We start from the raw sequence: 27616 nt of genomic DNA, 5'->3' as shown, positions 1-27616 counted from the left end.
TGATGGTGGCTACAATACATCTCCCTTCCTTCCTTCCTTCCTTCCTTCTCTCAGGGAGTGTTACCATAGCATTTCCCTCCCCGCGACTCTCTCGCAGAGCTGCAGATGGGATTCTCGCTATGAACTCTCTGCTGCTCAGTCGGATACACTCAGTACTGTAGAAGGAAAATAGGAAAGAAAGGGTGACTTAGCAACACAGAGAAAGCTTTCCTGGTATTTCCAAGACACGAAAACCTTATTTGAAACAAAGGCTCATTTTTATTAAATTGAAGACGGGATTTTTCAATGAAGAGAAACAAATCCTGTTTCTCCTTCTCACCCCACACCAATCTATTTTCTCTTGTCCGAGCAGATTGATTTGGAATAGTGACTGCCTGATCCTGGTGCTTACATTTGTTGCTTTTTTTATTTTTTTTCCTCCTTTAGCTGTGGACATGGCTTGAGGAGCTGCAGAAAGAACTGCTTGATGATGTCTATGCTGAGTCTGTGGAGGCTGTCCAAGACCTGATTAAACGTTTTGGTCAACAGCAACAGACCACTCTGCAGGTTACAGTCAACGTCATAAAAGAAGGCGAAGATCTCATACAACAACTAAGGTAAAACAAGTTTTTATTTAAATCTATTCTGGCATACCTCTGATATTCTGCAAGGCTCTTTCTATTTTGAGAGTACAGATAACGACTACAAGTTATGACCTATAAATAAAATTTGTAAATATTAAGACTAGTTATGTTTCATGCTGTACTGATGGTCTCTAACCCTCTGTTTACAGGAAGCTCAGCTTATAAACACTACCTTCATAAAGTGGAGACTTTGTTTACATAAGCTACCTTTGTAATAGGAGCAGTTGTATGCCTTTGTAGTCTGACACGCCGGACTCCACAGTATTTTGAGTTCTGAGTAGCAGACTTTTCATAAAGAGATGTTTGAAATTGTTTTGCAGTCAGATATGTAATGTTTTCATAGTGAAGACCATCAGTTTGCAGTCCGTTTAATTCATTAATAATCTAAATAAATTTAGGGCCCCTATACACTGATACATGTCCTATTTGCCACAGGACTTCATATTATCATATCTGAATTTGCATCGTTTTTTATACTACAGTGAAATATTTGTGTGTTGTTTTTTTTTTAATATATTATAATGATTTTTCACTGCCAGGAAGATCCTATGAAGTAAATAGTTATCATATGCCACTTCCTTTTCACAAAAAAGGGTTTCTCTCTGGTTTTAAATTTTGTTCTTCCTGTAAACAGAATGTCCTTAGGTGTTGAATTAGTCAAAATTGAAAGTCGTCTAATTTTTTAATGCTTTTTCAAGTACTAAAACAGAATTTGGATTTTTATAAACAGAATGTACGGACTTAGCTTTCAAGTAATAAGACTGGTACTAACCTTTTCTAAGGAAGTCTTGCATTTCGTGGTCATGTATAGCATCCAAATTGTGTGATTTTCTTTCTTCAATAACAATCTCCCCTCTCTATTCCTCCCCACCCCTTCTGCTTTGAATAGGGATTCAGCCATTTCTAGTAACAAGACCCCCCATAACAGCTCGATCAACCACATAGAGACAGTTCTGCAGCAGCTGGATGAGGCCCAATCTCAGATGGAGGAGCTGTTTCAAGAACGCAAGATCAAGCTTGAGCTGTTTCTGCAGCTCCGCATATTTGAAAGAGATGCAATAGATGTGAGTGTCTGCTCTTGGAGTTGTACAGCACTTTTCTCGTTGTGGAGGAACATTTATGCTGAGATGGTCGTGTGGTCGCGTTGGCATGTGGCTCAAGTGACTGATAGTTATCACCTGAAATAAGACTTTAGTCTTGTATATGAAAGTCTCAGAAGAGAGCAGAGCTCACTGACGTTAATTCCCACTCTGATTGCTTCCCAGTGTGCATTTAAGCAAGTGTCATGTGTCTTGTCGTGTGAAATCATAATGTGCCGTTCACTTAATCTGGCAAATGTGGTTCAAATATCAAGCTGCCTTGATATAACTAGTATGCTTACACTTAATGTGAATTACAAGATTTGCAAGATGGCTTCATATAAAACATCTAAACTGTTGCTTTGTAGTAACATCCCTCATCTCTTTCTTTTCCAAATCAGCAGCCTTTTTTCAGTTGGCAACTGTAAATGGTGCTTGGAATTCTGTTTTAACCTTTGGGAATGTTGTTTGCAATCTCCTTCTCTCCCTCCCTCCTCGTCTCTCTTTCTCTCTCAAATGAGATGTTTTTCCATCTCCGAAAATAACAAAAAAGTAGTTGTAGTGCTACACCCCTGCAAAACTTCAGGTGGTTTTTAAATTGTACAGATTTTGGAGGAGGGTTGCAGCTGTGCTAATTGGAAAGGTTCTGTTCATGTGCAGGGATGTGCATGCAGACAGACACAAAACTTCACATGGAGCTTATGTTAATAGAATTGCATTGTAAAGTTTCAGCTAAGTTGATCATACAACTTCTGTAAAACCAGGAACACTGTACACAGTGACTAAAACTGAGTTGGTGCTTCAGAAAGTTTGTGGTTATCTGTTGGTACATGATCCTGTTCGACTATATAATAGCTTACCTTGAGACTCAGGAAACCAGGAGCTATAATGCTGCAGGAGTTGCTAACTTGATCTCTTCCCGTTTACATAAGTAAAAGCCACAACTGTTAGATGTGGATGGTGTAAGGATAAAGAGTCAATCACCAGAAGTTATAGCTTCCAAGTTTTTTTCTTAAAACCAGGATTAGATATCGTTGCTAGATTCTGGTTTAGTTAAGCAAATTGTCATGTGCAGTGCAGGCACAGGCAGACACAGTTCCTTGATTTGTGCCCACAGAGGAAGTGAGACTGTATGCTCCACAGTAATAATAACTACTGTAAAGGAAGACTAAGAAGCTTCTCTATTTTGGTGTTCACATTGAGGAGGTGAAACTAGCCTGCAGGGACTTTGCTATTTAGATTATGTGAGGGTAGCTGTCTTGAGTATGCAAGGGAAAGGCTTGTCAGAATTGTGATCACAATGATTAATTGGATGACTGGTACGTGTGGAGGAACTTGAAAGGTATCCCCCTTTATAGCACTGTCAGCAGCTTTACAATCAGCGCAGAACTGATCTTCAGTGCTCGATGGGGTCTGCACGATGTTCTCAGAACAGTTGTGTCAAGGAAATGGCAGCTGCAGGGGGCAAAGGCATGCTAAGAAAATTAAAGAATGAATTAGGTTCAAGGTCTCAGTGAAGTTGTTAAGGTGACTGCTCTCTGCTGTAGGTTACCTAAACCAGAACTGTATAATACCAGAGAGCCAGTTGCAGAATCCCTGTGTGCAGATGTGTTTTAGTCCTTCAGTGCAGGATGACATCATGTAGACAGTAGTACTTCTGTGTATATTGTTTGGTGACGTCCGTGGGATTTTGCACTGGAAAGCTGCATATTCTAACTTCACGGGGTTTGCTTTTTCTGAAGCTGACACTTGGCAAGCTTTACAATTTGGCTCATACAACATAAAGTTAAGCACCAGTTACTGTGTTAAAAGAGTTGGTATGTTTTGTTTATATGGCTTGTAAACAAAAATAGTACTTATTTAGGATTGCCGAGAAGCCCTCCTAGGAAGAAATTGGGCTGTGATGACCCTGGCTGCAGAGCATCTTCAGCAAATTGTTGATTGCTTTGCTGTCTCTGCTTCCTCAGCAAAGCGTGCTTCTCTTTTCCCTCTCCCTGAAGGCAGACATCTGTTTGGAAACTTCCGGGAAGAAAAAGCAGGGACTGGTTCCAGGTCAGCCATGTGAAAGCAGAAGCCGAGCTGAAGTAACATGATAGTGAGGAGGAGCCAGACACCAGCTACGAACTCGCAGGCTTTGTTTTGACATCCTCCTTTGCCCGGTGATTTAAGACTTGGTTGTAGGGGTAGTTCATTCAGGGGAGCATCCTGTGAGAAATGTTTTTCTTTGAGGCGAGTAGTGTCTCTAGCTTGTCTTAGCACTTGCAAAATAGCACACGCTAAAATGGAACAAAGGGCTCACGTAGGCATTGCAGGTTCATACCAGGCAGCCGTGCTCCTGTGGACAGTGGGGAGATTTGCTGCCAGGGTTAGTCATCCTCTTTGTGTCCCTTTCCTTCCCTTCAGTAGTTAAATGCTCTTTCTTTTAGTCACTGTCTTTTTATCCTGCAACTTTTCAGATCCTTGTGTTCTTCTGATACTGGTGTAACTGCAGCACTGTCTCCATTTTGCCCCTTGGTCTTAGCACATTGACTTAGCCTTCTCTATCCTTGGTAAGCTTTTAAATGCCGTTGGCCATGAGGTACTTGAAGGGCTCCGTTGTGAATGCCTTTATTAACTAAAGGCAGGAAGGAGCAAAATAAGGTATATGAAGAGTCTCATGTTAGAGTGAACAAGTATTTGTAGCATAAGGAAGCTGTGTATGGACCTGATCAGTAGCAAGGTAGCACTGGTGGCAATGAATGCAGCCAATACGTGTGTGGTTTGGTATGTGTAAATTGTCTGTCATCTGTGTGCATTTTTCACTTATCCATGACTTAAATACCTCTAAGCCTATGTCAGGGCTCCACAGAAAGCATACTGCACACTTTTCAGCCCACAGCTTTATCTCTGCTATATTTTTGGACAATACTTACAAGATGCCTGTGAAGTCATCCAGCTGAAAAGGCAAAGATGCAAAGTGCTGGATCACAGAGACCAAACTCTCCTCCCTTTCCTATTCTCCCTTTTTCTTTCTCCCTAGTACATACGATTTTCCAGGTCCAGGTTAGCATTCAGTTGCTGCGAGGAATGCTGGTTACACCCTTCTGAGAAGAGACCTGTGGGTTTTTTTTTTTTCTTTCTTTCCCATCCAGTGTGAAAGAGCCTGCATCTCTTCTGTGTTATACCCTGCCTTCTTTCCTGTCAGTGCTCCCTAGGTTGTAACAAATACAACAGTATGTCAGGCAGCTCAGACTATGTGCTAGGAACTTCTTGAACAAATGCTATGGTAATTGCCCTGTATTTTCGCTGGGTTGTCCATTTCTTGAGAGCAGTATTAATTTGCAATTCAGTTACTCGAGTTGTCTATTAGTCATTCATCTTTGTTCTGTGTAATTAATGCTGAATGGCTTGACAAAACTTCAGAAACAAAATAGGAGCCTAGTCTGTAAGTGTCACTTGTAGAGCAGAGGAACTTCCAAGGGAAGCCCTGAAGTATGTGGGCAGACAGGGCTTAACATGTTCTTTTTGTTTTTAACTCTGCCTTCAACACACAGTGGGTTCATAATGGCTGAAACAGATCATCGTGAGCCACGCAATTACTGCTGAGAGAATGTAAGGACTACTGCTGTTGTTAGGAACCCCAGCGGTGATGTGCACTATGGCTTCTTAGCTTTTGAATGAATGTGGAACCATGCTGGCATTATTTATTTGAATCTTTGGTTTCCAGGCCTTTTAAAGGGGACAGGGAATGTCATGCAGTTGTACAGAGTCTTTCAGACTACTTTAAATGAAGTGTGGGCCATGATCTTAATCTCATGGTTGCATAAAATAATACAGGAACAAGTTATTACTCTTACTGTTCTTTGTTTTTGTCCTTTGGAGGCAGTATCACTGAAATCTCTTGGCTGAGGTGATAAAACAGTGTTGACCTCTTAAAACTACCCATTGTTCATGTCAGGTGAATCGTAGGAATAGTCTGAGAGGACATAGTGGCTGCAATTTACTTAAAATAAACCATTCCATTAATATAAAAAATTGAAGCTTAACCACAGCAATTGCCTGTTCTAAGTTTGTTTTATTTTCACTCAATTTGATAGTGAGACAGGTAAGTTGTTGGGGTGTGTTCTGAGGAGCAGTAGATTGGCTGTTTTTAAAACAGTGACAAAAGTAAGCGTCATTAAATCAAATCCACTTTTTGAAGATGTTTAGAAAGACGGCAGAAGATGGTGTTCTGAAAGACAGTTTCTCCACCTTCTTTAATGCTTAGGTTTTTCAGTTTTGCCAAGTCTAACAACAGTTGTTTCTTGAGAGTAACTTAGGAACGTTGGCGCTCTGATTGGCACTCTGATTTTGGAGAGTTTTCATAATGCAATGAATGCTTTGAGGAAGCAAAACATCCTTTTTAGTAAGGAATGAACAGTGTTATCCTGATCTGAGAGCTACTGGAAAATTTGCTCATGTTGATGAGCTTCATGGTGACCGTGATGTCTCCAGTGAAGAGTAAGAACACCATCACTAGGAAGTTTGTTATGAAGTTTGAAGTATTCTGTAACAGAACTTAGAAAGTATGCCACAGTCATTGAACTTGATAGGTGTTAGAATAAAGTAGAAAACTAATCCCATTTTACAGACAAGAAAGCTTGAAAGAAACAGATTTTCACAGGAAATAAGAAAAAATCTCGCTGTTATTTACCCTGTCTTGCATTTCAAGGGGTAATTCATTTAATATCTTTGTTGCACAGCATCATAAATTTCCAAAAAGTGTGTTCTGGCATGGATGTGCTAGGAGGAGGAGTTTAGAACTCCTGAAGATGAGGTGGAAGGAGCAGGTATGGGGTACGTGAAAGCAGAGAAGGGAAGTAAGTTGGAGAGTTGGAAGTAAGGAATTTCTCAGACTGGGCTGTCAGGAAGTCTTGAAGTTTGTGAAATATTTCAAGTCAGTTAAAAGAAGATGAAGAGCGCAGAGAGGTGGTAAGACAGGTCGGATGTGGACCGAGTAGAAGGGAAACAAATGGGAGTTGTGTAGGACTTTGTGAGAGGGGAAGCCAGTCATAATGCATATGTAGATTGTGTGTGATGTATGAAGTACATAGAAGAGAGATGAAAGAAACTTTAAGCAGTAGCTAAAGGGCCTTGTTCTGTTTATCTTCCTTTTCCTATTGTCCATCAGCTTTTGTGTTTTCAGTGTTACCCCTGAAACATGAACTTCTGCCTGTTTCCTCTGAGGTAGAACTGGCCAACTAAGATTAGAGTTTGTAAATTGCTGTCCTGATTGTTGAGTGTCTCCATCACAGCATGGTGTAGAACTTGAATATGTAGTGTAAAATTTTTTTAGAAGTAAAATTTTTGCAGAACACCTTTAGAACATGAAGTCACTGATGCCACAATTTTAAAATAGTTGCTTGACATGTCTAGTTTTTATGGTGCCATGTGAGCAAAATGGAAACAAATCATCAAGAAACTGTAGAAACTTTGTACAGATGATTTGGCTTTGCCTTCTTTTTAATTCTGTTTTTATTCTACACGTGTTATTTTTTTTCTTTTCTTCTTTTTCTTTTTTTTTTTAAATTTCCCCTGGAGTTTCTGTTGTAATTTAACTGTCTCAGTAACTTCACAGCTCTGATGAACCGCTTGGAAAGCTTTGGTGGCATACTCCTGCTGACAACAAGTGGCTTTGGTTAAATATTTATGCAGACAACAGTTTTGTTGCTAGTGCCGCTTTGGCCAGATTCTTTTTGCTGTGCCTTGGTATATGAATGGGTGTTTTCCTCCCCGTCATTTAACATTATTCACGTCAGTTTGTCCTACTGCTGAAATTGTAGAACTCAAGAGCTAAGACATACGTCGTTCTTGATATCTATAATTTTACTTTCCCAATGATCTGCTAATGATCAGTTTAATGATAACCAGTCGGCCTGTCTGAAATAAGTAACTGATGCGTCAAACCCGTGCTATAAGAACTCAACTCACTTTGATGAACATAATTTGTAAGCATTATCTGTTATACTTGAAAACAGTTTGGTATCCCAGTTAAAAGGAGTTTGTTTTCAGTCAGGTTTTGGAATGTGATTTGGAAAACATGCATGTGTGGATGGGCAAGGAAAACTTCCTGTTCTGATACATGTTAAAAACTAAAAATCTTCCTTAATGCCTTCTCTGGACGTTTTATGGCTGAGAGTAAAATCCAGAATTAGTGTATCTGAATTATTTCAGCACACAAATTTAACTCTGATTAGTTTTTGTTCTGGTTCCATTCGCTAAGTACCTTTTTGTGACAGATACTGCTTCTCAGTTGTTTGTTAGAAGTTGAAGGTGCTCACAGAGCCTGACGCTTCCTTCTCTCAGAGGGGTAAAGCTGACTTTTTTGTAAAAGGGCTTGAGAATGGTGTAACTGAAAACTAAGCTGACACTTCGTGTATGAGTTATTACTTGATGTAGTCTGAAGAACTGAAAAGATGTTTTAAGTCAACAATTTCCTTTGAAGGTGGAGATAATATTTTTAACCTTTTTAATGTTTTAATCTGTTTCACAAGTGATGTGTTGATGAACGAATTACTTTAAACAATGCTAGGCTATCCATGGTGTTACGTGCTTGACAAGGCAAGCACTGTTTGAACAAGAGGTGTTTTGGTTCTCAAATATATTCTTCTGGATTGTTTGCTAAAATTTAAAACCCATGCTGAAACAACCCACGTCTGAACCATATCAAACCTGATCAGTGAATTCAACCAACAATGAGCAACTCAAGTTTCTGACCTCCATCTTAAGTGCAACATTGGAATTAAAAATGCATTGTTTAATGGATAACTGAACATTGTCTTTCTCCTTTTTCTCTCAGATAATTTCAGACCTTGAGTCTTGGAATGATGAGCTCTCTCAGCAGATGAATGACTTCGACACTGAAGATCTTACAATAGCAGAACAAAGGCTCCAGCATCATGCAGACAAAGCCCTGACCATGAATAATTTGACGTTTGATGTCATCCACCAAGGGCAGGATCTGCTGCAGTATGTCAATGAAGTGCAGGCATCTGGTAAGATGGCACCTTCATGCTACTTAAGGTAGTGGCTTTACAAGAATTACCCAGTTGTCTCTCCATGGGATGTCTGAAAATGACAGACATGCTGGTTAAATGTAAACTGGAGAAGCGTGGACCTGTTTTTTTCTTCTTCACACTCGAATCATTTGAATAGCATTCATGAACATATGCTGTAATTATGGCATGTAATTGTTATCTAGGAGTTGGCAACACCTGGAGACGTTTAGCTTTGTAAGAAAGAGATTCCATGCAGGAAGCCAGTAAAATCAGAGTAAATAGTAGGGTGTTAATTTTATAGTTAAGTGGAAGAATTTAACCGAGTTACAATTTTCAGCTTCCATTAGGAACTCTTCCTTTGTGGTTTCTTATGATCCTTCAGTTGATGTTTTTAACTGTATTCAGTCACCTGGGGTAAATCACAGGGTTCTTTATAAATAAATAAATAATAACAGTAATTTTGCATTTTTAAAAAAGGTGCAAAACCTGATTGTTTCAGCAAATGCTCTGAAGATTAAGTTATACTTTGAGAAGTAACTGGAAAAGTAAGTGTAGAATAGAGGAAATGTCCTGTTTGTCTTCGAAAGACTTACTTATATTATAAATGTCTGGCTGATTGATTACAGGTGTTGAGCTGCTTTGTGACAGAGATGTAGACATGGCAACTCGTGTTCAGGATCTGCTGGAATTTCTCCATGAGAAGCAGCAGGAACTGGATTTAGCCGCCGAGCAGCATCGCAAGCACTTGGAACAGTGCGTACAGCTGCGCCATCTGCAGGCTGAAGTCAAGCAGGTACGAATTAATTGTGCCCTGAGCTGGGGGATCAACCCCCAAGAGCTATTTTCATACCTCTTGGAGAGATATAGTCCCATAAATAGAAATAAAAAATTACTTTGTTATATAAACTCTTGTATTTGGAGGTAGGGAGGGACATCTGTGAATTAAGCATCTAAAGAAATTTCATCCTTTGTTAATATTAAGTGACTTTTTAAAATTTGCATTAACAGTCTCTATCTGTACATGGATACAAGTCATGTATTTGAAGTGTAATTTGAATTAGGATAAAAACCGTACTTTTATCATCTGTTTGGTGATTAATAGAAATGTTCAGTGATATTCCCTGAGTAGTGCCCTAATACTTCTTCGTATATTGTTTGCTGCATCTGTACATAGTGGTATCATAGTAAGGTTTACTTCCCTGGAGGTGAAAGCTGAATTTTCCTTATCATGGCAATAAAGTGTTAAGTTTTGAGGTCCTTACCTGAAAAACACCTAAACCTTTGGTGAATTTGAGATGCCGTGGGCAAAGCCACTAAAGCAGTTGAAAATAGCGTGTTTTTTTTGTTGTTTGCTTAGTGTTTTAATAATAAAATAACACTAGAAAGTAATACTTTTACCTTATCAGACTTGAAAACCTCACAGAAGTCTGCTAGAATCTGTTGCATTTAATATGTCACATAATGACTCCCAGTACAACTTTTTTTTTTTCCCATTTGTCACGAGCTCTTAGAAAAATGCATCTTCCATATGAGACTGTGAATGATAAACCTCACAGATTGCAAAGTAATACAGAAGGGGTCTGGTTGTCATTGGAGAGGTGAATAGTAGATTCCCAAAGTATTTCAAGGAAGCAGTTGGTGACTGTGGTGGAACACCCAAAGTTTCAGTGTGGCCTTGAATTAAAGGGATGCAGAGAACTTGTAGTGTCTACTGTGTGCAGTCTATGGTAGTAATCAAATATATGGCCTTCTAGTTAAAGCCTTTGCATACTGTACTGAATTATCCTCTGTGTATATTTGTACTTGTTCACCTCCATAAAATGCAAACTACAAATGCCTTTTCACAAAAGTAATGGTTGAAATTAAAGTTGTTGTGGATTAGGATAGTTTCTGTACTTAGTTGCAAGCTGTTTTGAGGATGAAGAAAAAGAATGCAAATTTGCAAAGAAAATAAAAAATGAAAAAGAATGTGAATACCAGCTGAGGCAGTCTCATTCCATTGTGATACATCAGTAGGCAACGATGGGATAGATTAGTAAGAAAGATAAGTAATGAATTCCCACAGTACTGAAATAATATTCAGTTACAGAACAGAATATTGCACTGTAAAATAGTTATTTCCATTGGATGCTCCCACAAGAAACTGAATACCTTTCTGCATTAGCTTTGTTTGCATACAAGTTAAATATGACAAGAAAGAAACACCTGTTTAAAATGTATTTGCAGAATAAATGCTTCATATTTTTGCAGATACAAGCAGAAGATGAATATCATGGATTGTAGAGGCATATCCATGTTACACTTAGCACATGCTTTGTAGATTCATTCTGTAAGATGTTTTTAACTTTTCCAAGCCAGTACTAGTAGTAGTACCTGACTGAAAGTGAAGCTCAAGTTTAGATTTTTTTAAAAAATCAGTTCGTCTCATAATTAATAGAGAGGTAGTACGCTATTCTAGCAGCTGCTTCTTCATAATAGAGTGGGTTTTAGGAGAAAAACATGATTCTATTTTATATTCGTAGAACACATCTCTATCAACTGTCAACTTGGATTTTATTTTGAATTAAAAGCTCTACTAGATGTGAATTTTCAACCAAGCTTACATGAACACCTAGCTCACAGGTTCATCTATTACAAACTCCTCTTCCAAGTTTTCATTGTACCAATGAAGCTGCAATAGTTCCCCAGCCTGAAGGCCTAAAAAATGAATGGAACTAAAACAATGCTATATTGTCTTGGATTTCTTTTGATCCTTTTGGGAATGTTTTGGGTCAAGTAACTTCAACTTTTGGTGATTTTAGTAGCTTTTCCAGAAAAACACTTCTGATTTACCTTAATTTTATTAAATATCAGGAAGCATGATCTTTGTTTTTTCCTCTTAACTGGGAAAAGCTCCATAGCTCAGCAGGTCACAGCCGCTGTGCTTTTCTTGAGAGTAAAATGACACGGTAAACCTCCCCTTCAGTCTGTTTTATTTGTATTTTATTGCCTGAAGCAGTGAGCACATGGTTTTCTAGTCACATTACTGTGGTTTCCTACCAGATTTGTTGTTGATGAATAGAGGTTAAGCATATTTATTATGTAGATGGGATACTGTCTCCATATTTAAGTTTTTAACAAGATTGACATTTGATTTTTTTTCCTGCCAAAACTGAGATGACTGCTGTTGTAGTTTCACATTTTACTCACATGTACTTAGCTTGTAGTCATGACATTAGATTGGAATCCTGTAGGAATTTTTCCATAGGGTGCATCCCTCAGGTTGTTGTAATTGAGACCAGAAAACTGTCTCCTGGCTTCATTTTTTAGCTAAGTAAGTTTTTTTAAGTCTTCATAAGTTAATCAAGTCTTCATAAGTTAATTAAGCCTTTATAAGTAAGTCAGTCTTTATAAGTTAATAAGTCTTTATAAGTTAGTAAAGTCTTTTCCGTACTAGGTGAGCTTCTTTTGAGCACAGAAGGCAGATAAAAACATCCAGTGTTACTTCTCCCTCAACTACAGTACCAGTTATGCTTTGTGTCATTGAAGTTCTGTAGATCAAGCCTCAAGGAGGAAGCAGAAGGGCTAGAAGACAAATAGGTTTAAAGAAATCCTACAAAGAATTTGCTTTCCAACCTGATATTTAATAGGTGCAGAAAGGGCAAAAGCAGACAGAATATTGAGGTTTTCCTGCACCATAGAAGTCCGGAGGAAGAGGGTGCTCACTAAAGTAAGAAAGGACAGCTGTATGTAGAAAAAACACCATGGAAAGGAAAATGCAATCACTTTATACAGGGTAGGGACATACAAGTAGAGGCAGAGAAATAGTTAAGAGAGCATCTGGTTCATCCACAACTACACTTGCATGTTTGCCAGCCAAACCTTTGATCACCTGAAATATATAGCTACTGGATTACTTATTGGTGCAATTGCTCCCATGTACTCACTGTGTAGAATGAATGCTTTGGTTGTCTTAGCATGCATCATCTACATGGGTCAAATTCTCTACCAAGCTCCTAAGTACACTGATTTTACTATGCTTGTTAAACCTTTGCAGTGCACTGTTGTTTGCTGCTGTGATTATGGTGTATATTCTTGGATATGTCTATATATTCACATGTGTACAACAGTGTAGTTCAAGCCTGAATCCTCAAGAATGCCTTGAGCTGCCTTGGATTCATACATGTAGATCTTAAAGCTTGGTGCAAACACAATCCACAGTGTTTGAGCTCTGATTCTCCAAGAATACTATTCAGGGCGAGTATCCTGGCACTCCATATAGGGTCATATGGATATAAAAATGCACATAGGAGTGCTTGCTGAAGCAGGTGTGTCTTGTGATCGTGTCTAGTTGGAGTAAAAAATCAATACAAGAAACCAAACTTAAAACAAGCATCTATCTATAGAACTACCCTTTCAGGTGTCCCAAACTCAGTTTCGTTTCTACAATTTTGCTGATGTTCTGCTGATGCTTTTCTAGCCTGCTGAAGACTAGGAGGGGAAAAGATAGGATGTGTGGTCCGCTCCAGTAGTGAGGTGATGGGAATATGCCAACAAACACTGCAAGGCAACAGCCTTGGAAAAAGAACGGGCTTGCTGTTTACTGGTACTTATGTTATCCCTTTCTGTCAGAGCAGAGAGAAGGGGAAGGAGAAAATGCTGCTGGCAACTTCCCTCCTATGAGTCCCACCCACTTCTGCACTTCCATCCTAATCTGCAATAAGCAGGAGTGCAAATCAGTGTGTTCGAAATAGCAAGTTCTGTGCTAGCTGTCTCTGCTGCATGTGATAGGATGCCAAGTCAAGAAGAGCTTTGAATTAGTGCTGCTTTAAACGCTCTCATTCGTTGTAAACTCTCTGGAGAAGTCTAAATGTATTTTAACACAAAGGTGGTGCATTTTATTACGTTATACCTGGAAGAATTAGTTTGTATGACAGAAAGAGAGTTTAGAGATGCTGTTGTAAGACAAAATAGAAGTTAAAAAGTGATTTTAAAAAATCTTCCACCCTCTATGTTCTTCGAGATAAATCCTTTCCTCCAAGCTTAATTTCTGTCTAAAGTCTTCTGGACCCTTCTGTTTCCTAGGATGTTTTCCCTTTTCTTATTCTTGAGGCCTTCCTTGTCTTGCTCCCTTGAGTATTTAAAAACCCCAGGTGTCTTAACCTGACTTTTTTCATGTCACTCTTCACGTGCTCTGTGCTGTGATCTGGAAGCCTTTCCTTGCAGCAGCAGCAGTTGTTTCAAGGCCAGAAGCTTATGTTTGTAGTTAGAAAATCTGCATGTTGGTGCGGAGATTATGCTATTAAATTTGAAGATGAAGGCAAAAGTAACTGGCAAAGGTACTTCGATTTATCAGGAGACACTGAATTACAGTTCAGGACAATCTCGATGTATTGGAGAATTGTGCTGCATGAAGGATATGAATTTTATTAGTGACAAATGCAGAGCATGATTTACTGGCAGGAATAATCAGCTGAACAAATGCAGCACAGGGGTAATTACTGGTTGGGCAGTAATTCTGCAGAAAAGTTCACAGACAACAGTGAATAACCTCAATTATGTCCGGCTTTACTCAGTATTTGAAAGATTTTGACAGAAGTGATGGTTATCAACTGGAGAGAGCTCATAAAAGAGTAGTGAGAAAAATTAGGAGGCTAAGTTCATAGGGGAGTGGTTGAAGACTGGTTGTCAATGAGGAGTGTTGTCTAGAGGAAGGAGTAGGGTAAAATTATTGAGGGAGAGGATGGGGGAAAATGATGCCAAGAGGGATAAACGTTTGTTGTTTGTTTTTTTCTTGTTTGTTGGTGGTTTTGTTTTTTTTTTTTTTTTCTTTTGTATATTGCGTGCAGGACAAATTACATAAGGTGAAATTAAAGCAAGAGAGATTTTGACAGTAAGATGTTAGGAAGAAGACTTAAGGTGATAAAACTGTCTGGTGAAAGTGTGGGATGCCCATTTCTGGAGTCTTGAGTAATGAACAGGGCACAGATCTTTGGGGGGGGGGGGGAGGCCTTAAGGTTACATGTTGCTGCTGTTGGTGAGGAATGCACTAGGTGGCCTCCTGAGGCTTCTCCCCATCCTGGAATTCTTGGGGTTTTAGTGGACAAGTCAAGAAGGCACTTCCTGAAAAACAAAAACATTCAAGCAATTAGAAAACACTTAACGGTCATGTTTTTCTCAACGTTAATATTCTGAATTATTTGCTCTCTTTTTACTAAGCTGCACGTCCTCAATTTGCATGACTGACACTGGCTCTTCAGCAAATATTACTTGTAACTTTATTCTGTTTTCCAGGTGGCATAAGTGACATTCAGAAGCACAACCTTGCTTCAGTAAAAAATGAACCCACAAACATGTAATGGTTGACTGAAACATACAAGTTGTCAGCTAAGCAAAACAGGCAATTAAAGTGAATGTCATTGCCTGTGTTATATTACATATATATCGCTCACTGTAAACGTATAATAAATAATTTAGGCATCAATTCCAGAACCACATGTGTCCATAAATGGTTTAGTCCCTAGCAATGATGCTTTTCTTGCTGGCTGGCAGTGGAATTGTGTATTTTAAGGTCTTCTCCTTTGTTACAGGTTTTGGGATGGATCCGAAATGGGGAGTCAATGCTAAATGCTGGCCTTATCACTGCTAGCTCTTTGCAGGAAGCAGAACAGTTACAGAGGGAACATGAGCAGTTTCAACATGCAATAGAGGTAAAAGCACCATTTCAGTGACCGTATCTAAGTTCTCTGTTATTGTTCATGAGTCTCTGTAAACAGCATCATCCTAAGGAGATGTATCTCTTCTTTCCCTTTTCATACTGGCGGGTTAACGCTAGAGTATTGAAATCATCTTATGGCAAAGAGATAAAAAACACTTATTGGGAAGCTGGGGTTTTTGTTCATGTTCTTTTTTTCTTGTTTTGGAGCTGCAATGCCAGACGACCACCTCTTCTTGGTGCCTTTTTTGCAACATTGTAAAGTGGTAATTTTTTGATTGGAGAAAAATAAAAAAGCTAAAATATAAATCAAGTAAGCCTATTAACAGCAGCTTTACTGAAAATGGTGTTTCCCTTTTTTAGAATACAACAATATAAAACTAGGTGTTAAAGTTGAGAATAAATGAAACAACACACATGAATTGTATGTGTTCTGATTAAAGAACAACAGCCATTTTTTCAGTGTATTATGATATGGTCTTTTTATGTTTCCATTTTCGTTCAATGGTAAATCTTACTGAAATTTGTGTGTGGTGAAATGTCCTTCCTCCTGCTTTGATTTCAAACTAAATTTATTGGACTGGTCATCTCTGTGCAAAAATTGTACAGAGATCTTAAGTTTGACTGGAACACAGTAATATTGATTAATATGCACTATTGAGGGATTTGTGGTGACATTGGTTATATATAGTATGCCTTTTAAAGAACTTCTGCTGAAAATGTAACCAATGTTATGTTTCTTTGGGAAAACTTTTCATTTTCAGAAGTACTGTCTTGCAGTAATAGTTTCATGTTCTCATGCCATTTTGTGGAGCTCTGTGTTTCTCTTTTTTTCTTTTTTTTTTTTTTAACAGTTTGAGCTATATGTACTCTCATTTTGAGAGCTTTGGTAACTCTTAAGTATAAGAATCATGTGACCTCTAGCTGTTTGTCAATTTAAGGATAAGTGACTAGGAAGGTTAAACTCTGTGTTTTCTGAGTCATTCTGGACTCAGATGTAATCGTACTTAATATAGTTAAGTGTTGAAGAATTTAGGAAAGTATATGTTTATATGGAGAACTAAAGTTAAAGATTTTTCTTCTAATGACTGGAGAGAGTTGTCTTTTTTATTGTCCTACGTGCTTGCATCTTGGTTCAGTACTAATTTGCTATAGACTGCCTTAAAGCTGTGAGGACAGAAATAGCTATCAGACCAAAATAAGATAAATCCTTTCCATCTTTTTTTCCCTCCTTATGATGAAGGGAAAGAAAATCAACCTGGAATTCATGGTTATAAAGAATTTTACTGTGACATAGAGATGAGATGTGTGATTAATGTTTTGCAGTCGGCTTTTATTGTAGTCTGCTAATCATTGTTGATTTGCTGGTAAATCTCCATAGGATTTATTTTCCTTGTGTTTGCATAATGAAGTCATGCAGTGACTAATATTAGACAGTTATTTTTAGTTTATGAGTATGTGTGTGCGCGTGTAGAAGTGTCACTGACACAGCGGAAATGTGAGCCTTTGAGGTCTTCAAGAAAATGAACTCAAATGCTCTACTGAACCCCTGAATTTTCATCTCTTGTCAGAAAACGCATCAAAGTGCCCTACAGGTTCAGCAGAAAGCAGAGGCAATGCTGCAGGCTAATCACTATGACATGGATATGATCAGGGAGTGTGCAGAGAAGGTTGCTTCCCATTGGCAACAACTGATGCTGAAGATGGAGGACCGTCTCAAGCTTGTGAATGCCTCTGTTGCCTTCTATAAAACTTCTGAACAGGTACAGAAATGCTATATGAGCTGTGTCAGCCTTGGTAAATTCTTCAGCGTGGTGTCAAAAAAATCGGTTGGCTGGATTTGGTTATGTTTACCAATTTGATAACAATGAAACGCAGTCATAAAATACAAAAAATTCAAAAAGCACGTTATTTTCCCAGCTGCCTTAGAAACAGAAATCATGGTTTTAAAAGAGTAGTAGACAAATTGCACTAACTACTTGGAGGCTACAGTGTAATTTGTCTGGCTACACTCGCTTCAATTAGAAAAATTCAAAGATTACCAAAGTGCAGTGGTTATTGGTGAAGACTCAAATCTTTGTCAGCCTCTTCTGTCTCTCTGGCCTTTAATGTTCCCCAGATTCTTATTTTAATCGAGAAAAAGGCTTGTAAAACATTTCCGAAATAAAACAGGAATACAAGTGCTTAGTTTAATTACTGCTTGAATCAAGAAATTTTGCTTAAACCACAAGCAAGTTACACAGAGGTTTTAATGGAACTACTGCAGATGGTTAATGTTGTGTTTTGTATGAGAGTCAGAGAAAAATCAGCTTTATTTGACTTGTCAGCAGAAGAGTTAGTGGGAATATTGGCAAGGTTGCTTCCTCTGCAATCATGTCGAAAGCTTATCCTGAACTTTGCAGTCACAGAGGCTGGGAAAGATGAGCAACTTCAGAGAGAGCATCCTGAGCAATTCCACCTAAGAAGGCCAATGCTTGCAAACCTAAAGCCAAAGTTGGTTACCTTCCCTTAAGTCCCAGTAAAAATATGTCAGAAGATATATGTAAGGGATAGATCAGTTTTCAGTTTTTCTGTCCTGAATTTCAAATTTTTGTTGTACTGAATTACATGCAAGTTGGACTCCTTCTGCCCGATAGGTGTGCAGCGTGCTGGAAAGCCTAGAGCAAGAATATAAGCGAGAAGAAGACTGGTGTGGGGGAGCAGACAAACTGGGTCCCAACTCTGAAACAGATCATGTTACACCCATGATAAGCAAACACCTGGAACAGAAGGAGGCATTCCTAAAGGTAGGTTTTGTCACTTTTTGTGCTCTTCTGTGTCTTAGAAAGCATGCAGTCAAACATTCACTATTACAGCACTGAAACGTGCATGGAAAGCAATGGAGCAGTGTCTAGTTAAAAGCTAAGCTATGTACATGTTCTGAACCACAAAATGTGGTAAGTGGCATGTTAATCACTTCTGACAGTGAATAAGAGAGTATAGCCAAGTTCATAAAATTGTGGCCAGCCTTATAAATGTATTTCCTGTGGAACTTCAATAGATGTCAGGTCTCCCACTGTGACTGAAGTTGAATTGGGAATCACAGCTTTGAGCAACTGTCATTGTAAAGAATAGTTAAAAGCTGCTGCTTTGGAAAAGAAGTGACAGTCACATATTGTGGTTACTGCCTGTGTATCAGAGCAACTCTTAGTTGTACTTGGACTACAGTACAGAAAGAAGAAAATTACCAGACAAGCATCTGGGAGTAGTTGGGGTTGTGTAATAGTCTGCAGATAAATTAAAGGTTTTTTATTCTAGTTAATGCCCTAATGAAGAGAGTTATTGATCATACTGAATAAAAGTGTAACGGATGCTTGCAAAGCAGCATGACTAAGCCTATAACCAAAGGCTTTTTCCAGTATCGCCTTGAAAGACTTCACAGTATATAACTTAGTTTTACTAAAAGCCTTTTTGTTCTCAGTGCACAGATGAGAACATTCAAAAATGCATTAGCGTAGCTCTAAGTATGCTGTCAAATGCATCTTTCAGCAGCGGGCATGTGAATTTCCAGTCTTTGGGTTAAAATAATTTGAGAAATTGCTTGGTATCTTTGTTACTGCATCTAACCAATTTAAAGCAGCATTTCATGTTCTGATTATTAGAAATAAGGCAGCCAGACCATATATAGTACTTGATGTGCATTAAGATGAAGAAGGCAGCTGAGCTGGGCATTGGCAGTACAGCTGAGAGGACTCAAAGTTCTCAAGGCCTTTAAAGGACATGTCTTAATATTTTAGCACTTTTGCTTTCACTTCAGCAAAGCAATTACTTTTTGTGTAAAGTATTGGTGGATGTTTTAGAATATCCAGGTGATGTCATAAGCATGTGCACTCTGTTTATGCAATAAATCATTTCAAGTGGCACATACACAAAACGAACTATGAGCTCTGTGTCATGCTGAAAGCTCTAAAGCAGGTAATTGCTTTCCAGGATCTTCAGATAAAAACTAATATCATTTTGTTTGGTTGGGTTTTTTGTTTCAGTTTTTAGGTGTGTTTTCTTTGTCCTGCCGGATAAGTGAGGATTATTTGTTGGGGAAACAATTTTAATGGTTGGGTTGGCTTACTTGTAGAGGAAGTTAATAGGCAACGCTTCTTAATGGGGGAGGGGGGAAATACGCAAAAAGGGGGAGAGGAAGGTCCTTCATCTCTTTTGGATGCATATGTGTACATCTTGGAAGAAAATAATACTGCTGACTCTCTAGGCTTGCACGCTGGCCCGGAGGAATGCCGATGTCTTCCTGAAATACCTGCACAGGAATAGCGTAAACATGCCAGGGATGGTGACACACATTAAAGCACCTGAACAGCAAGTCAAAAGTAAGGGGATTCTTGTTCTTTTTTTTTTTTTTTTCATCATCCAAAGAGTGCAATGATCATGGTGTGTGTGATGCTGGGGGACTGAAGCCTGCACAAGTGGAAATGGTTCTGTGAGGCTTAACAGGAATTAATTAAAATTGTTCTCACACTTTGAAAGAGCTGACAGTCATCAAATTTTCTTATACCCAAATGAATTTGCTTTGAATTTATCTATCTCCTGCTTACGCTTGATCTTCTTGCAATTTGTAACTCAGATGTGCTGCTTTTGTTTAGAGAATGAGATAGTAAACTTCCATGTGATAATGTTTGGTCTGAAGCCAAAAGGGAGCTGCTGATCACTCGAAGCTTACTCAGTCTACTGGTGTGGTGCATTCTGTGAGTTCCTCAGGAATGCCAGGGTGATACAAGGCAATCCCTCGAATGATGCCCTTGGGCTCTTCATATAGCTGAATCAGTTTAAAGGAACTTGATGAAGTATAGGATAACTGGCATCATATTTAAATATCTTGTTTAGAGAAGTAGTAGCTGAGATGAGGCCGGAAAGAACCATTATGTGGGGCTTGGCTTTTGGTAGGACTAATTCAACATAGTGCAGCTTTGAGGTGTAACTTGTGTTGTAGGGAATGGACTGGAGACAGAAATCTGTAGGGTTTTCAGGGATGAAAGTGGCAAAACAACAGAAATTAGTAGGGTGTGCATAAATGGTGGGTGAAGTAGGCAGAACAGAGATTAGAGGGAGACATTCAGAAATAAATACTGCATTTTAATAGCTTATTTGCTAGTCATATACTGCTTCATGCATTTTGAACCCGTGGCTGAACACTTGTCAATGCTACAGACTTAGAAACAGAGAAGTCTAAGTCAAATTGCCTAATTAATTGCTGTTTGCAGCTATCCAAAGGGAGTTATGCAGAAGGTGGAGCCAAACTCAGAGGAACACAGCATTAGGACCTTGCTGTAATTTTTTGGTCCTAATAGAAAATTTTGAATGGATATAAGCAAAAAGTGTTACAGCAGGGAGTGAGAAAGCACCGAGTAGAACAGGTAGCCCAGAGAGGTGGTGGAGTCTTTGGGAAATTTTAAAATTCATTTGAACAAGTCCCTGAACAATTTTGAAGTTAGTCTTGCTTTGAGGGGGACGTTGGAACAGGTGATCTCCAGACGTCACTTCCACTCTAAATTATTTTTTGATTCTACCAGAAAAGGACATGCTCACTTTCTTCATTTTCCTATAACAGGAAAAAAGTTTGTTAAGCTCATCTATGTATCTGATGGTACTCAAATTGAAAATCTCCCTGTGCTGATTTTGTCTTCTTGGAGAGATAATAGAGTATTGGACATTTGTAGGGAAATAATTAGATTGTGTCTCTTGAAACTTTGCGCATGTGCAAATAAACAAAGGATTATTTCCCCCCATCCTGAAGACATCAACGTTTATAGAACCGCATAAGACAAAATTTCTGTGCAGATGCAGGTCGTATCAATAGTGAAAAATTGTTAATGACATTTGTCAATTAGCTCTTCTCTTAGTAGCAGAAAAGAAAATCAAAGCAGAAGCAAGCAGAAAGTTGAGCTATAATGTTTCTTGAGTGTAAGAAAAAAAGTATTAGGACTTGTAGGCAAACTTTAAGATTTGGTTCCAAAAGCTGTTTTGTGCAGAAACAGTCATTCTGAGAAAGATAAATGTGTTCAAATGAGGGAAAAGTAGAGAAGTCTTTGCTAATGTCCTTAAAAATAATTACATTTCAGAACAGTAGTCTCTTTTAATCTCTTTTCTAAATAGATAGGATTGAAAAGAGAACAGCGTTTATTTCAAGAATACATCTGAGTACGAGTGTGTGTAATGGTCCTGCAGAACAGATGCACCCTGTGTTTCAACAAAATGAAATAATGTGTTAGACTGTGCTCATTATATAGTATTCAGACGCTAAAAAGAACTGTTTATAAAATGGAGTAACCCTTGAGTTTCTGCAGAACTGCTGAACTTTTTTTTTTAAAACAAACAAAAAAGCAAATTAACATACATTATTCAGTGGCAGACTTGATCCTTGTTTCCAGACGCAGGTTAAAATATCTAGAAAAGCAATCTGTTAATACAGGCAAAGTTTAGCTAAACACATTCTTCTTGGGAAACAGTAATCACAATGATACTGAACTCTGAAAGATGTCATTCTGTCCCTTCATACCAGTGTAAATAATTTTGTGGACATGTCGTTACAGCTGTACAAATTCTGTATCAGACACCATGCCAAAGCCAATTTTTATGAAGCAGTAGTGGCCTGAAACTTTGTTGTGGCAGGTGGATTCAGCCAGTGACAATAGCTGTAAGCTCAGAAACAGAGCATCTTCATCTTGCCTTCTGCTGCTAGTTTCATGTGCTTCTTTCTTGCCTCTGCTTCACAGGTTACAGGTGAACATCGTAGATGAAGGAACTTTGGTCTAGTGTTGCTCATATTTTTAGATAATCTGATAGAGAGTGCAAGATGTGTAGAGACAAGCTCCAAGAGATTTCAGCTGATAGAGCCAGAATAAATTGAAAGCTTAGGAACTACTTTGGTATCCTAACAAATGTTGGAACTAAAGAAAACGACAGTTCAGAAGGCTTGAAATAGGTAGAGCTGCTCATCTAAACCTGATATGGAAAGTCTACATTCTATAACTTCTTACAGTTATTTTATAAAATGTGTTCTATTCCTTGTCAGTCCAAGAAATTAATGGCAGTAACATTGATGGGACTCAGCCAAATGTCTCTCACTGGCTTGCCATCTGTATCATGTCCTCACAGAACAAGTGCTGTTCCAATTAGCTAAATTCACCTTACTCACTGTGTATCAGAATTACTTCACTTGCGTCATTATCAAGATGTCTCTTTTTATATGGTGTCCATTTGGGTTTATTACATTATATAATGCTAGTCCCCCAGAAATCTGGTGTGTGTTCTGTGCAAGCATTTCAGAGGTGGCCTAAGGCAGAAATAAAACTGAGAAAGCAGGTGAGGCAGCATTGCATATAGCAGATCAGCTCATGACTTGGCAAGGGGACAGATTAGTTGAGGCATGTTTGAGGGTAGCCTGCCCAGCAGGAATAAAACGTTGGCTGCAGTTACCAGATTCCAACGAACAGCAAATTCTGGGTGATCTCAGCGCTCCATGTCAAATGGGACTACAGTATTTCCAAGCAGGAAGATATTGGCAGCACTGCAGCCAGGTTTCATAATCCTCAGGAAGGCAGTAGCAGGTGATTGTAATTGGTCCCAGCTCACCCATAGATAGGGAGAGATGTTTTTCCCTTTAGGCTGCCTTTGAGCTTATCTGTCAAACAATTTCTCTGAGTTGTTAGCTTTTGCAAGTTCAGATGTGGTGGACCAGCACCATGGGGCTGGGGGACACAAAGATGTTCAGAGGTCTAGCACCTAAGACTCTTCATTCGTATTCATTGAAAATGCCCGGTTGTGGGTGTCAGTAGAAAAATAAGTAAAGCATTGCTGTGAAGGATAAGCCTTTTTTGTCGTCTCTTCTGTTTCTTCCAAATGGTGGAGGGTTCCCTTTGGGTTCTTTGCACTTCCAACAGAATCACCTGACAGAGATCTTGCTATTCCCCATTCCTATGTATTTCAGCTTGCCATCTGGGTTTGCAGTAGCTACAAAATCCACTAGGGTTGCTGTTCTGAAAGAAACAGTGGGTAAAGTGAGCTTCACAAGAAAAATGCTAGGATTTATTTATTTGAAATAAAAACCAATAAGCATTAAAGAAGCAGAGTTCAGATAAGATCTGTAGCATATTGTAAGCGAAAAGCCTTTGCCATCAAAGAACTTATAAGCCAGACACATGGAATTGCAGGTTAACAGTATAATTTGGATGCAATTCTCAATGCTAGACAGTTTCTGATACTCAGAAATGGAATAGCAAATTGTGGAGTTAATTATTTGATTACCTGGAAATTCTGTCGAGGCTCAATGAACATTGATATTTGAGCAAGTCAACATTCTCAATTATACTGTTGTTTAGTCGTGTTTTTTTCTTCTTGTTCTTCTATATAATGTTTGAATATGTGGCATTTGTTATTGTAGTGAGCTAAGCTTATATATTTACCCATATATATTAAATTGTAAAAATACTTTATAGGAAACTTCTATATTCAGAAAAAAAAACTATTCTGTGGTTAATATGAGCCTTTAAGCATATACTTGTGCATGCTCACTGTTTCTGAGCAAACCCTTCAAGAACTATCTTTGTCATACTAAGTTTTGAGCTCTTATAAACAGCGGCAATCCCTGTATGAAAAGCATCTGATAGAAGAAAAGGTGTCATTAATAGGTTTCAGTTACATCTCTAGTTTCTTTAACTAATGTTTCTCTAAGTAGTAATGAAAAAGGAGCACTGAACATTTCATGAACATTATGAAAAAGAGCAAAATAAAGTAACAGAGTAACACTTACCAATTCTACAGTGTAAACTACTTCCACTGATTCTGGTATGTTTCAAAATTGTTTGTCATAACCTCTGTTGAAACTGTTTGTCTTCCTTTCAGATATCTTGAATGAGCTCTTCCAGCGTGAAAACCGTGTGTTGCATTATTGGACCATGCGTAAAAGACGGCTTGATCAATGCCAACAGTATGTGGTGTTTGAAAGAAGTGCCAAACAGGTGAGGGTTGTATGTAAAAATTCTCTTCAGTGTGATTAAGGTTTGACATGGACTGGCTTGTCCTATAATTGCAAATTTGCCATCGACTTCAATATTCCAAATGCCTGAAAGATCAATAATTAAAATAGAAAGTAAGATGAATTATTTGCTGTTCCTTTAATACAGAACAACTAAATCTGCTGAGGCAGCCGGTCTTTATTGCTGTAATTTAAAGGTAGTGTTTTGCTTCTGCCAGCTTGATCTGATACTGCCTAGTCTCATTTCTTCAAGCTTGTGTTGACAAATTGTTATGCTTGTTAACTTTACACAAACACACTTAATTTGATCAGGGAAATAACAGGCAGCAACATATTTCTCAGATGGTTGGGGGTAGGAGGGAATCTAATTAATCTAGATTAACCTAATCTAGAAAACAGAAGTTGGGTAATTCATTAAACAGTGTAATTGAATGACTGCAAAAGTCTTTGCAGTTTTTGTGTATTTGCATGGTAGGTCCAACTTCTTATATTTTGTTGAATTTAGCAGTCTGGAAATAACCATTAAATAATTACAGCTGAAAAAAATCGACTTTACTAGTCATAATGGAAGCCATAAAAATAAGCTGGGGGGTTCCAAGGCAGAATTGGTAACTGGAATGATCGGCAGCTCTTTTTTTTTTTTTTTAAACTGGATATAGGACAAAGAAAGGAAGCTAATCTGTTCCTGTTCCGCAAAAAAGAACACAACGCCCATAGTGCAAAATATAGTTAGACATATTTTAAAGGACTCTAAAAGCTAATCTTTTATTTCTTTCCAACAGCCAATGTAGGCAGAGGCTTAATTACTAGTGGTCTGTTTTGATCTTGAAAGGTTTCTGAAGCCTGTCTTTCGTGACTTCACAAAGAAAGTAATGCAAGTTAAATCCTGGAGTGAAGTCAAAGATGAATAAGCCTTTAAAACAACAATTAAAAACTACAACACCCCCACTCCAACCTCTCTTCCCGGTTTGTGAATGACCTTAACTTCAACCTCTGCCAAGCACATGACCTGCTTGCTTTTGAACAGAGATTACTGACTAATGGTCAAACACCAGAGATAAAGATCTGTCAGCGTTTTCATTGTAAATCCCGTTTTGCAGCAACCTTCAGTTTAGTCACTGCCACGTTTATTGGCACTCCATACCGACTAGCCATAAATGGGAAATATTGCTATCTTTATTATGGTTTTTGTTTGGAAGTTGGAAGAACCCGTGATTTGTGCTTTCAGAACTATGCCCTGCTATGGAAACAGATACCACAGTAGTTTGCAAGGAAAATGATAGAATGACTTATATTCCAGAATTAAGGGCTCACCTGGTCTCTAAATTGATTTTTTCCAGTTCGTGTATGCTGATGTGCACTCTATGCATTTTAGCTTGGTGAAGAGAAGACTTAGAGGGGATCTTATCAATGCGTACAAATATCTGAAGGGTGGGTGTCAAGAGGATGGGGCTGGACTCTTCAGTGGTGCCCAGCGACAGGACAAGAGGCAGTGGGCACAAACTGAAACACAGGAAGTTCCAGCTGAATATGAGGAAACGTTTCTTTACTGTAAGGATGACAGAGCACTGAAACAGCTTGGACAGAGAGGTTGTAGAGTCTCCTTCTTTGGAGATATTCAAAACCTGTCTGGATGCCATCCTGTGAAATATGTGCTAGGTGATCCTGCTTGGCAGGGGTTTGGACCCAGATGATCTCCAGAGGTCCCCTTCCAACCTCGACCATTCTGTGATTCTATGATTCCAGCATACAATCCTGACCTTCACATGAAACAAGCGGACTTAAACTGTAGGAATTAACATCAAGATTAACTTCTGGTCACATGACTCTACAGAGCTGCCAAGAAGTAATGAAAGGGTGATACTTGCAGAGGGAAAGTTTTGTTTGTCACTCATTCCATCACTGTGTAATAAACCCACAAAAAAAAAAAAAAGTGGAGGATAAAAACTGAAAAGCAAGAAGTATCAAAATAAACGTTGTTTATAGCATCAACCTTTAATGTGCTTCTTGTCTACATTGGTCTTCACCTGTAAAGTTTGATGTTAGAATGACGAGACATTGTGCAGGTGGCCAGCTGATGTGCACCTCTTCTTGATTCCAGTCAAAGAGTTGTTGGTTTGTTTCCGTCAATGGCACTTGAAAAGTGCAGGCCCATCTCTTCAGGCTAGCATCTGCACTAGTATGTGACTGGGTAAATAGCATCCTGGTACACCCTTACAGTCTTCAACATTCAGGCATTGACAGTGAGTGTTCTAGCCAAACAGTACTAAATTCATTGAACAGTTAATATGTCAGAACCAAGAAGTTTCTAAGTGCATGTGCCTCTGCATACTGCCGTAGCAGCCTATATTAAGAGTTGTAACTGAAGATTTGCATTGTCAAGTTGTTTTACATTTTTGATTTTTAGTGTTAAGTGGCTGCTTGTTGAAAGGACTCACTTTTTTCTAGTAAAAGGGAGAAGGATTCATTGCAACAATTGAGTTATGTGTAAAAGGGCAGTGAATATTAATGTGGGCAGAACACAAATCATAAAATGGATCAGCATGGTTCATAATAGTAAGAAAGTAAGGTGCTAGGATGTAGAAGGGAAACAATTTTAGCTTGCAGGTCATAGATAACTCAGTTTCAGTAACAAAACACTGTGTTTTACTGTTTACTATCGCCTTTTACCTCTACATACGTTAATTGAACTGATACATCCCACCGTTCTTCCTTTGCTGCAGGTTAAACTTCTAGGAGTATACGTAACTACAAAGTATGGTAATACTACAAAGTATGGTAATACTTTGTGAGGCTGGAATACATGTCAACCAAAGAGTGAAACAATAGTTAAATCTTAAGTGCATAGAAGAAGTATAGCCTATACATTTGTCAGTCTTGCATAAATTTTTATAGGTTGGGAAAACACGCATTTATGTTCAAGTTCAGCTGTCCTGTGTTGAACCAAAAAAGTGATTTTTGCGTGTTTAAGGAGTATATTAATGAAACTGTAAATACAGTCAGTTAAAACCATTTAACAGTAGACTACTAATGTAATAGTGGACTTCCCTGAAGTTACCAGCTTCGTATGTCAGTTGTTTTTCTTTAATCCCTGAAGCATTGCTTCATAGACTAAGTGAATTATTTTGTAGTTACAAACTGTTCGATATTGTAGAGCTATTACACAATTGCCTCAAGTGAAG

The 27616-nt window shown here is 38.5% G+C and overlaps 1 protein-coding gene across 2 annotated transcripts in view; it reads left to right on the top strand.

The window, feature by feature from the left end:
- The window catches only part of TRIO (trio Rho guanine nucleotide exchange factor), a 248601-nt gene that overhangs the window by 124676 nt on the left and 96309 nt on the right, over nucleotides 1-27616 (top strand). For both annotated transcript variants that reach the window (XM_040548080.1, XM_040548081.1), the window contains exons 12-20: nucleotides 427-596; nucleotides 1513-1687; nucleotides 8520-8715; nucleotides 9345-9511; nucleotides 15288-15407; nucleotides 16984-17175; nucleotides 18049-18198; nucleotides 19656-19770; nucleotides 24302-24417. In XM_040548080.1, coding sequence (XP_040404014.1) covers nucleotides 427-596; nucleotides 1513-1687; nucleotides 8520-8715; nucleotides 9345-9511; nucleotides 15288-15407; nucleotides 16984-17175; nucleotides 18049-18198; nucleotides 19656-19770; nucleotides 24302-24417 — 1401 coding nt within the window. The remainder of the gene's footprint in view (nucleotides 1-426; nucleotides 597-1512; nucleotides 1688-8519; nucleotides 8716-9344; nucleotides 9512-15287; nucleotides 15408-16983; nucleotides 17176-18048; nucleotides 18199-19655; nucleotides 19771-24301; nucleotides 24418-27616) is intronic.

This window comes from Cygnus olor, chromosome 2 (genome assembly GCF_009769625.2).
Source record: "Cygnus olor isolate bCygOlo1 chromosome 2, bCygOlo1.pri.v2, whole genome shotgun sequence".
Lineage (NCBI taxonomy): Eukaryota > Metazoa > Chordata > Aves > Anseriformes > Anatidae > Cygnus > Cygnus olor.
Note: the sequence above shows the minus strand (reverse complement) of the source record. Positions and strands in the feature narration are given on the sequence as shown.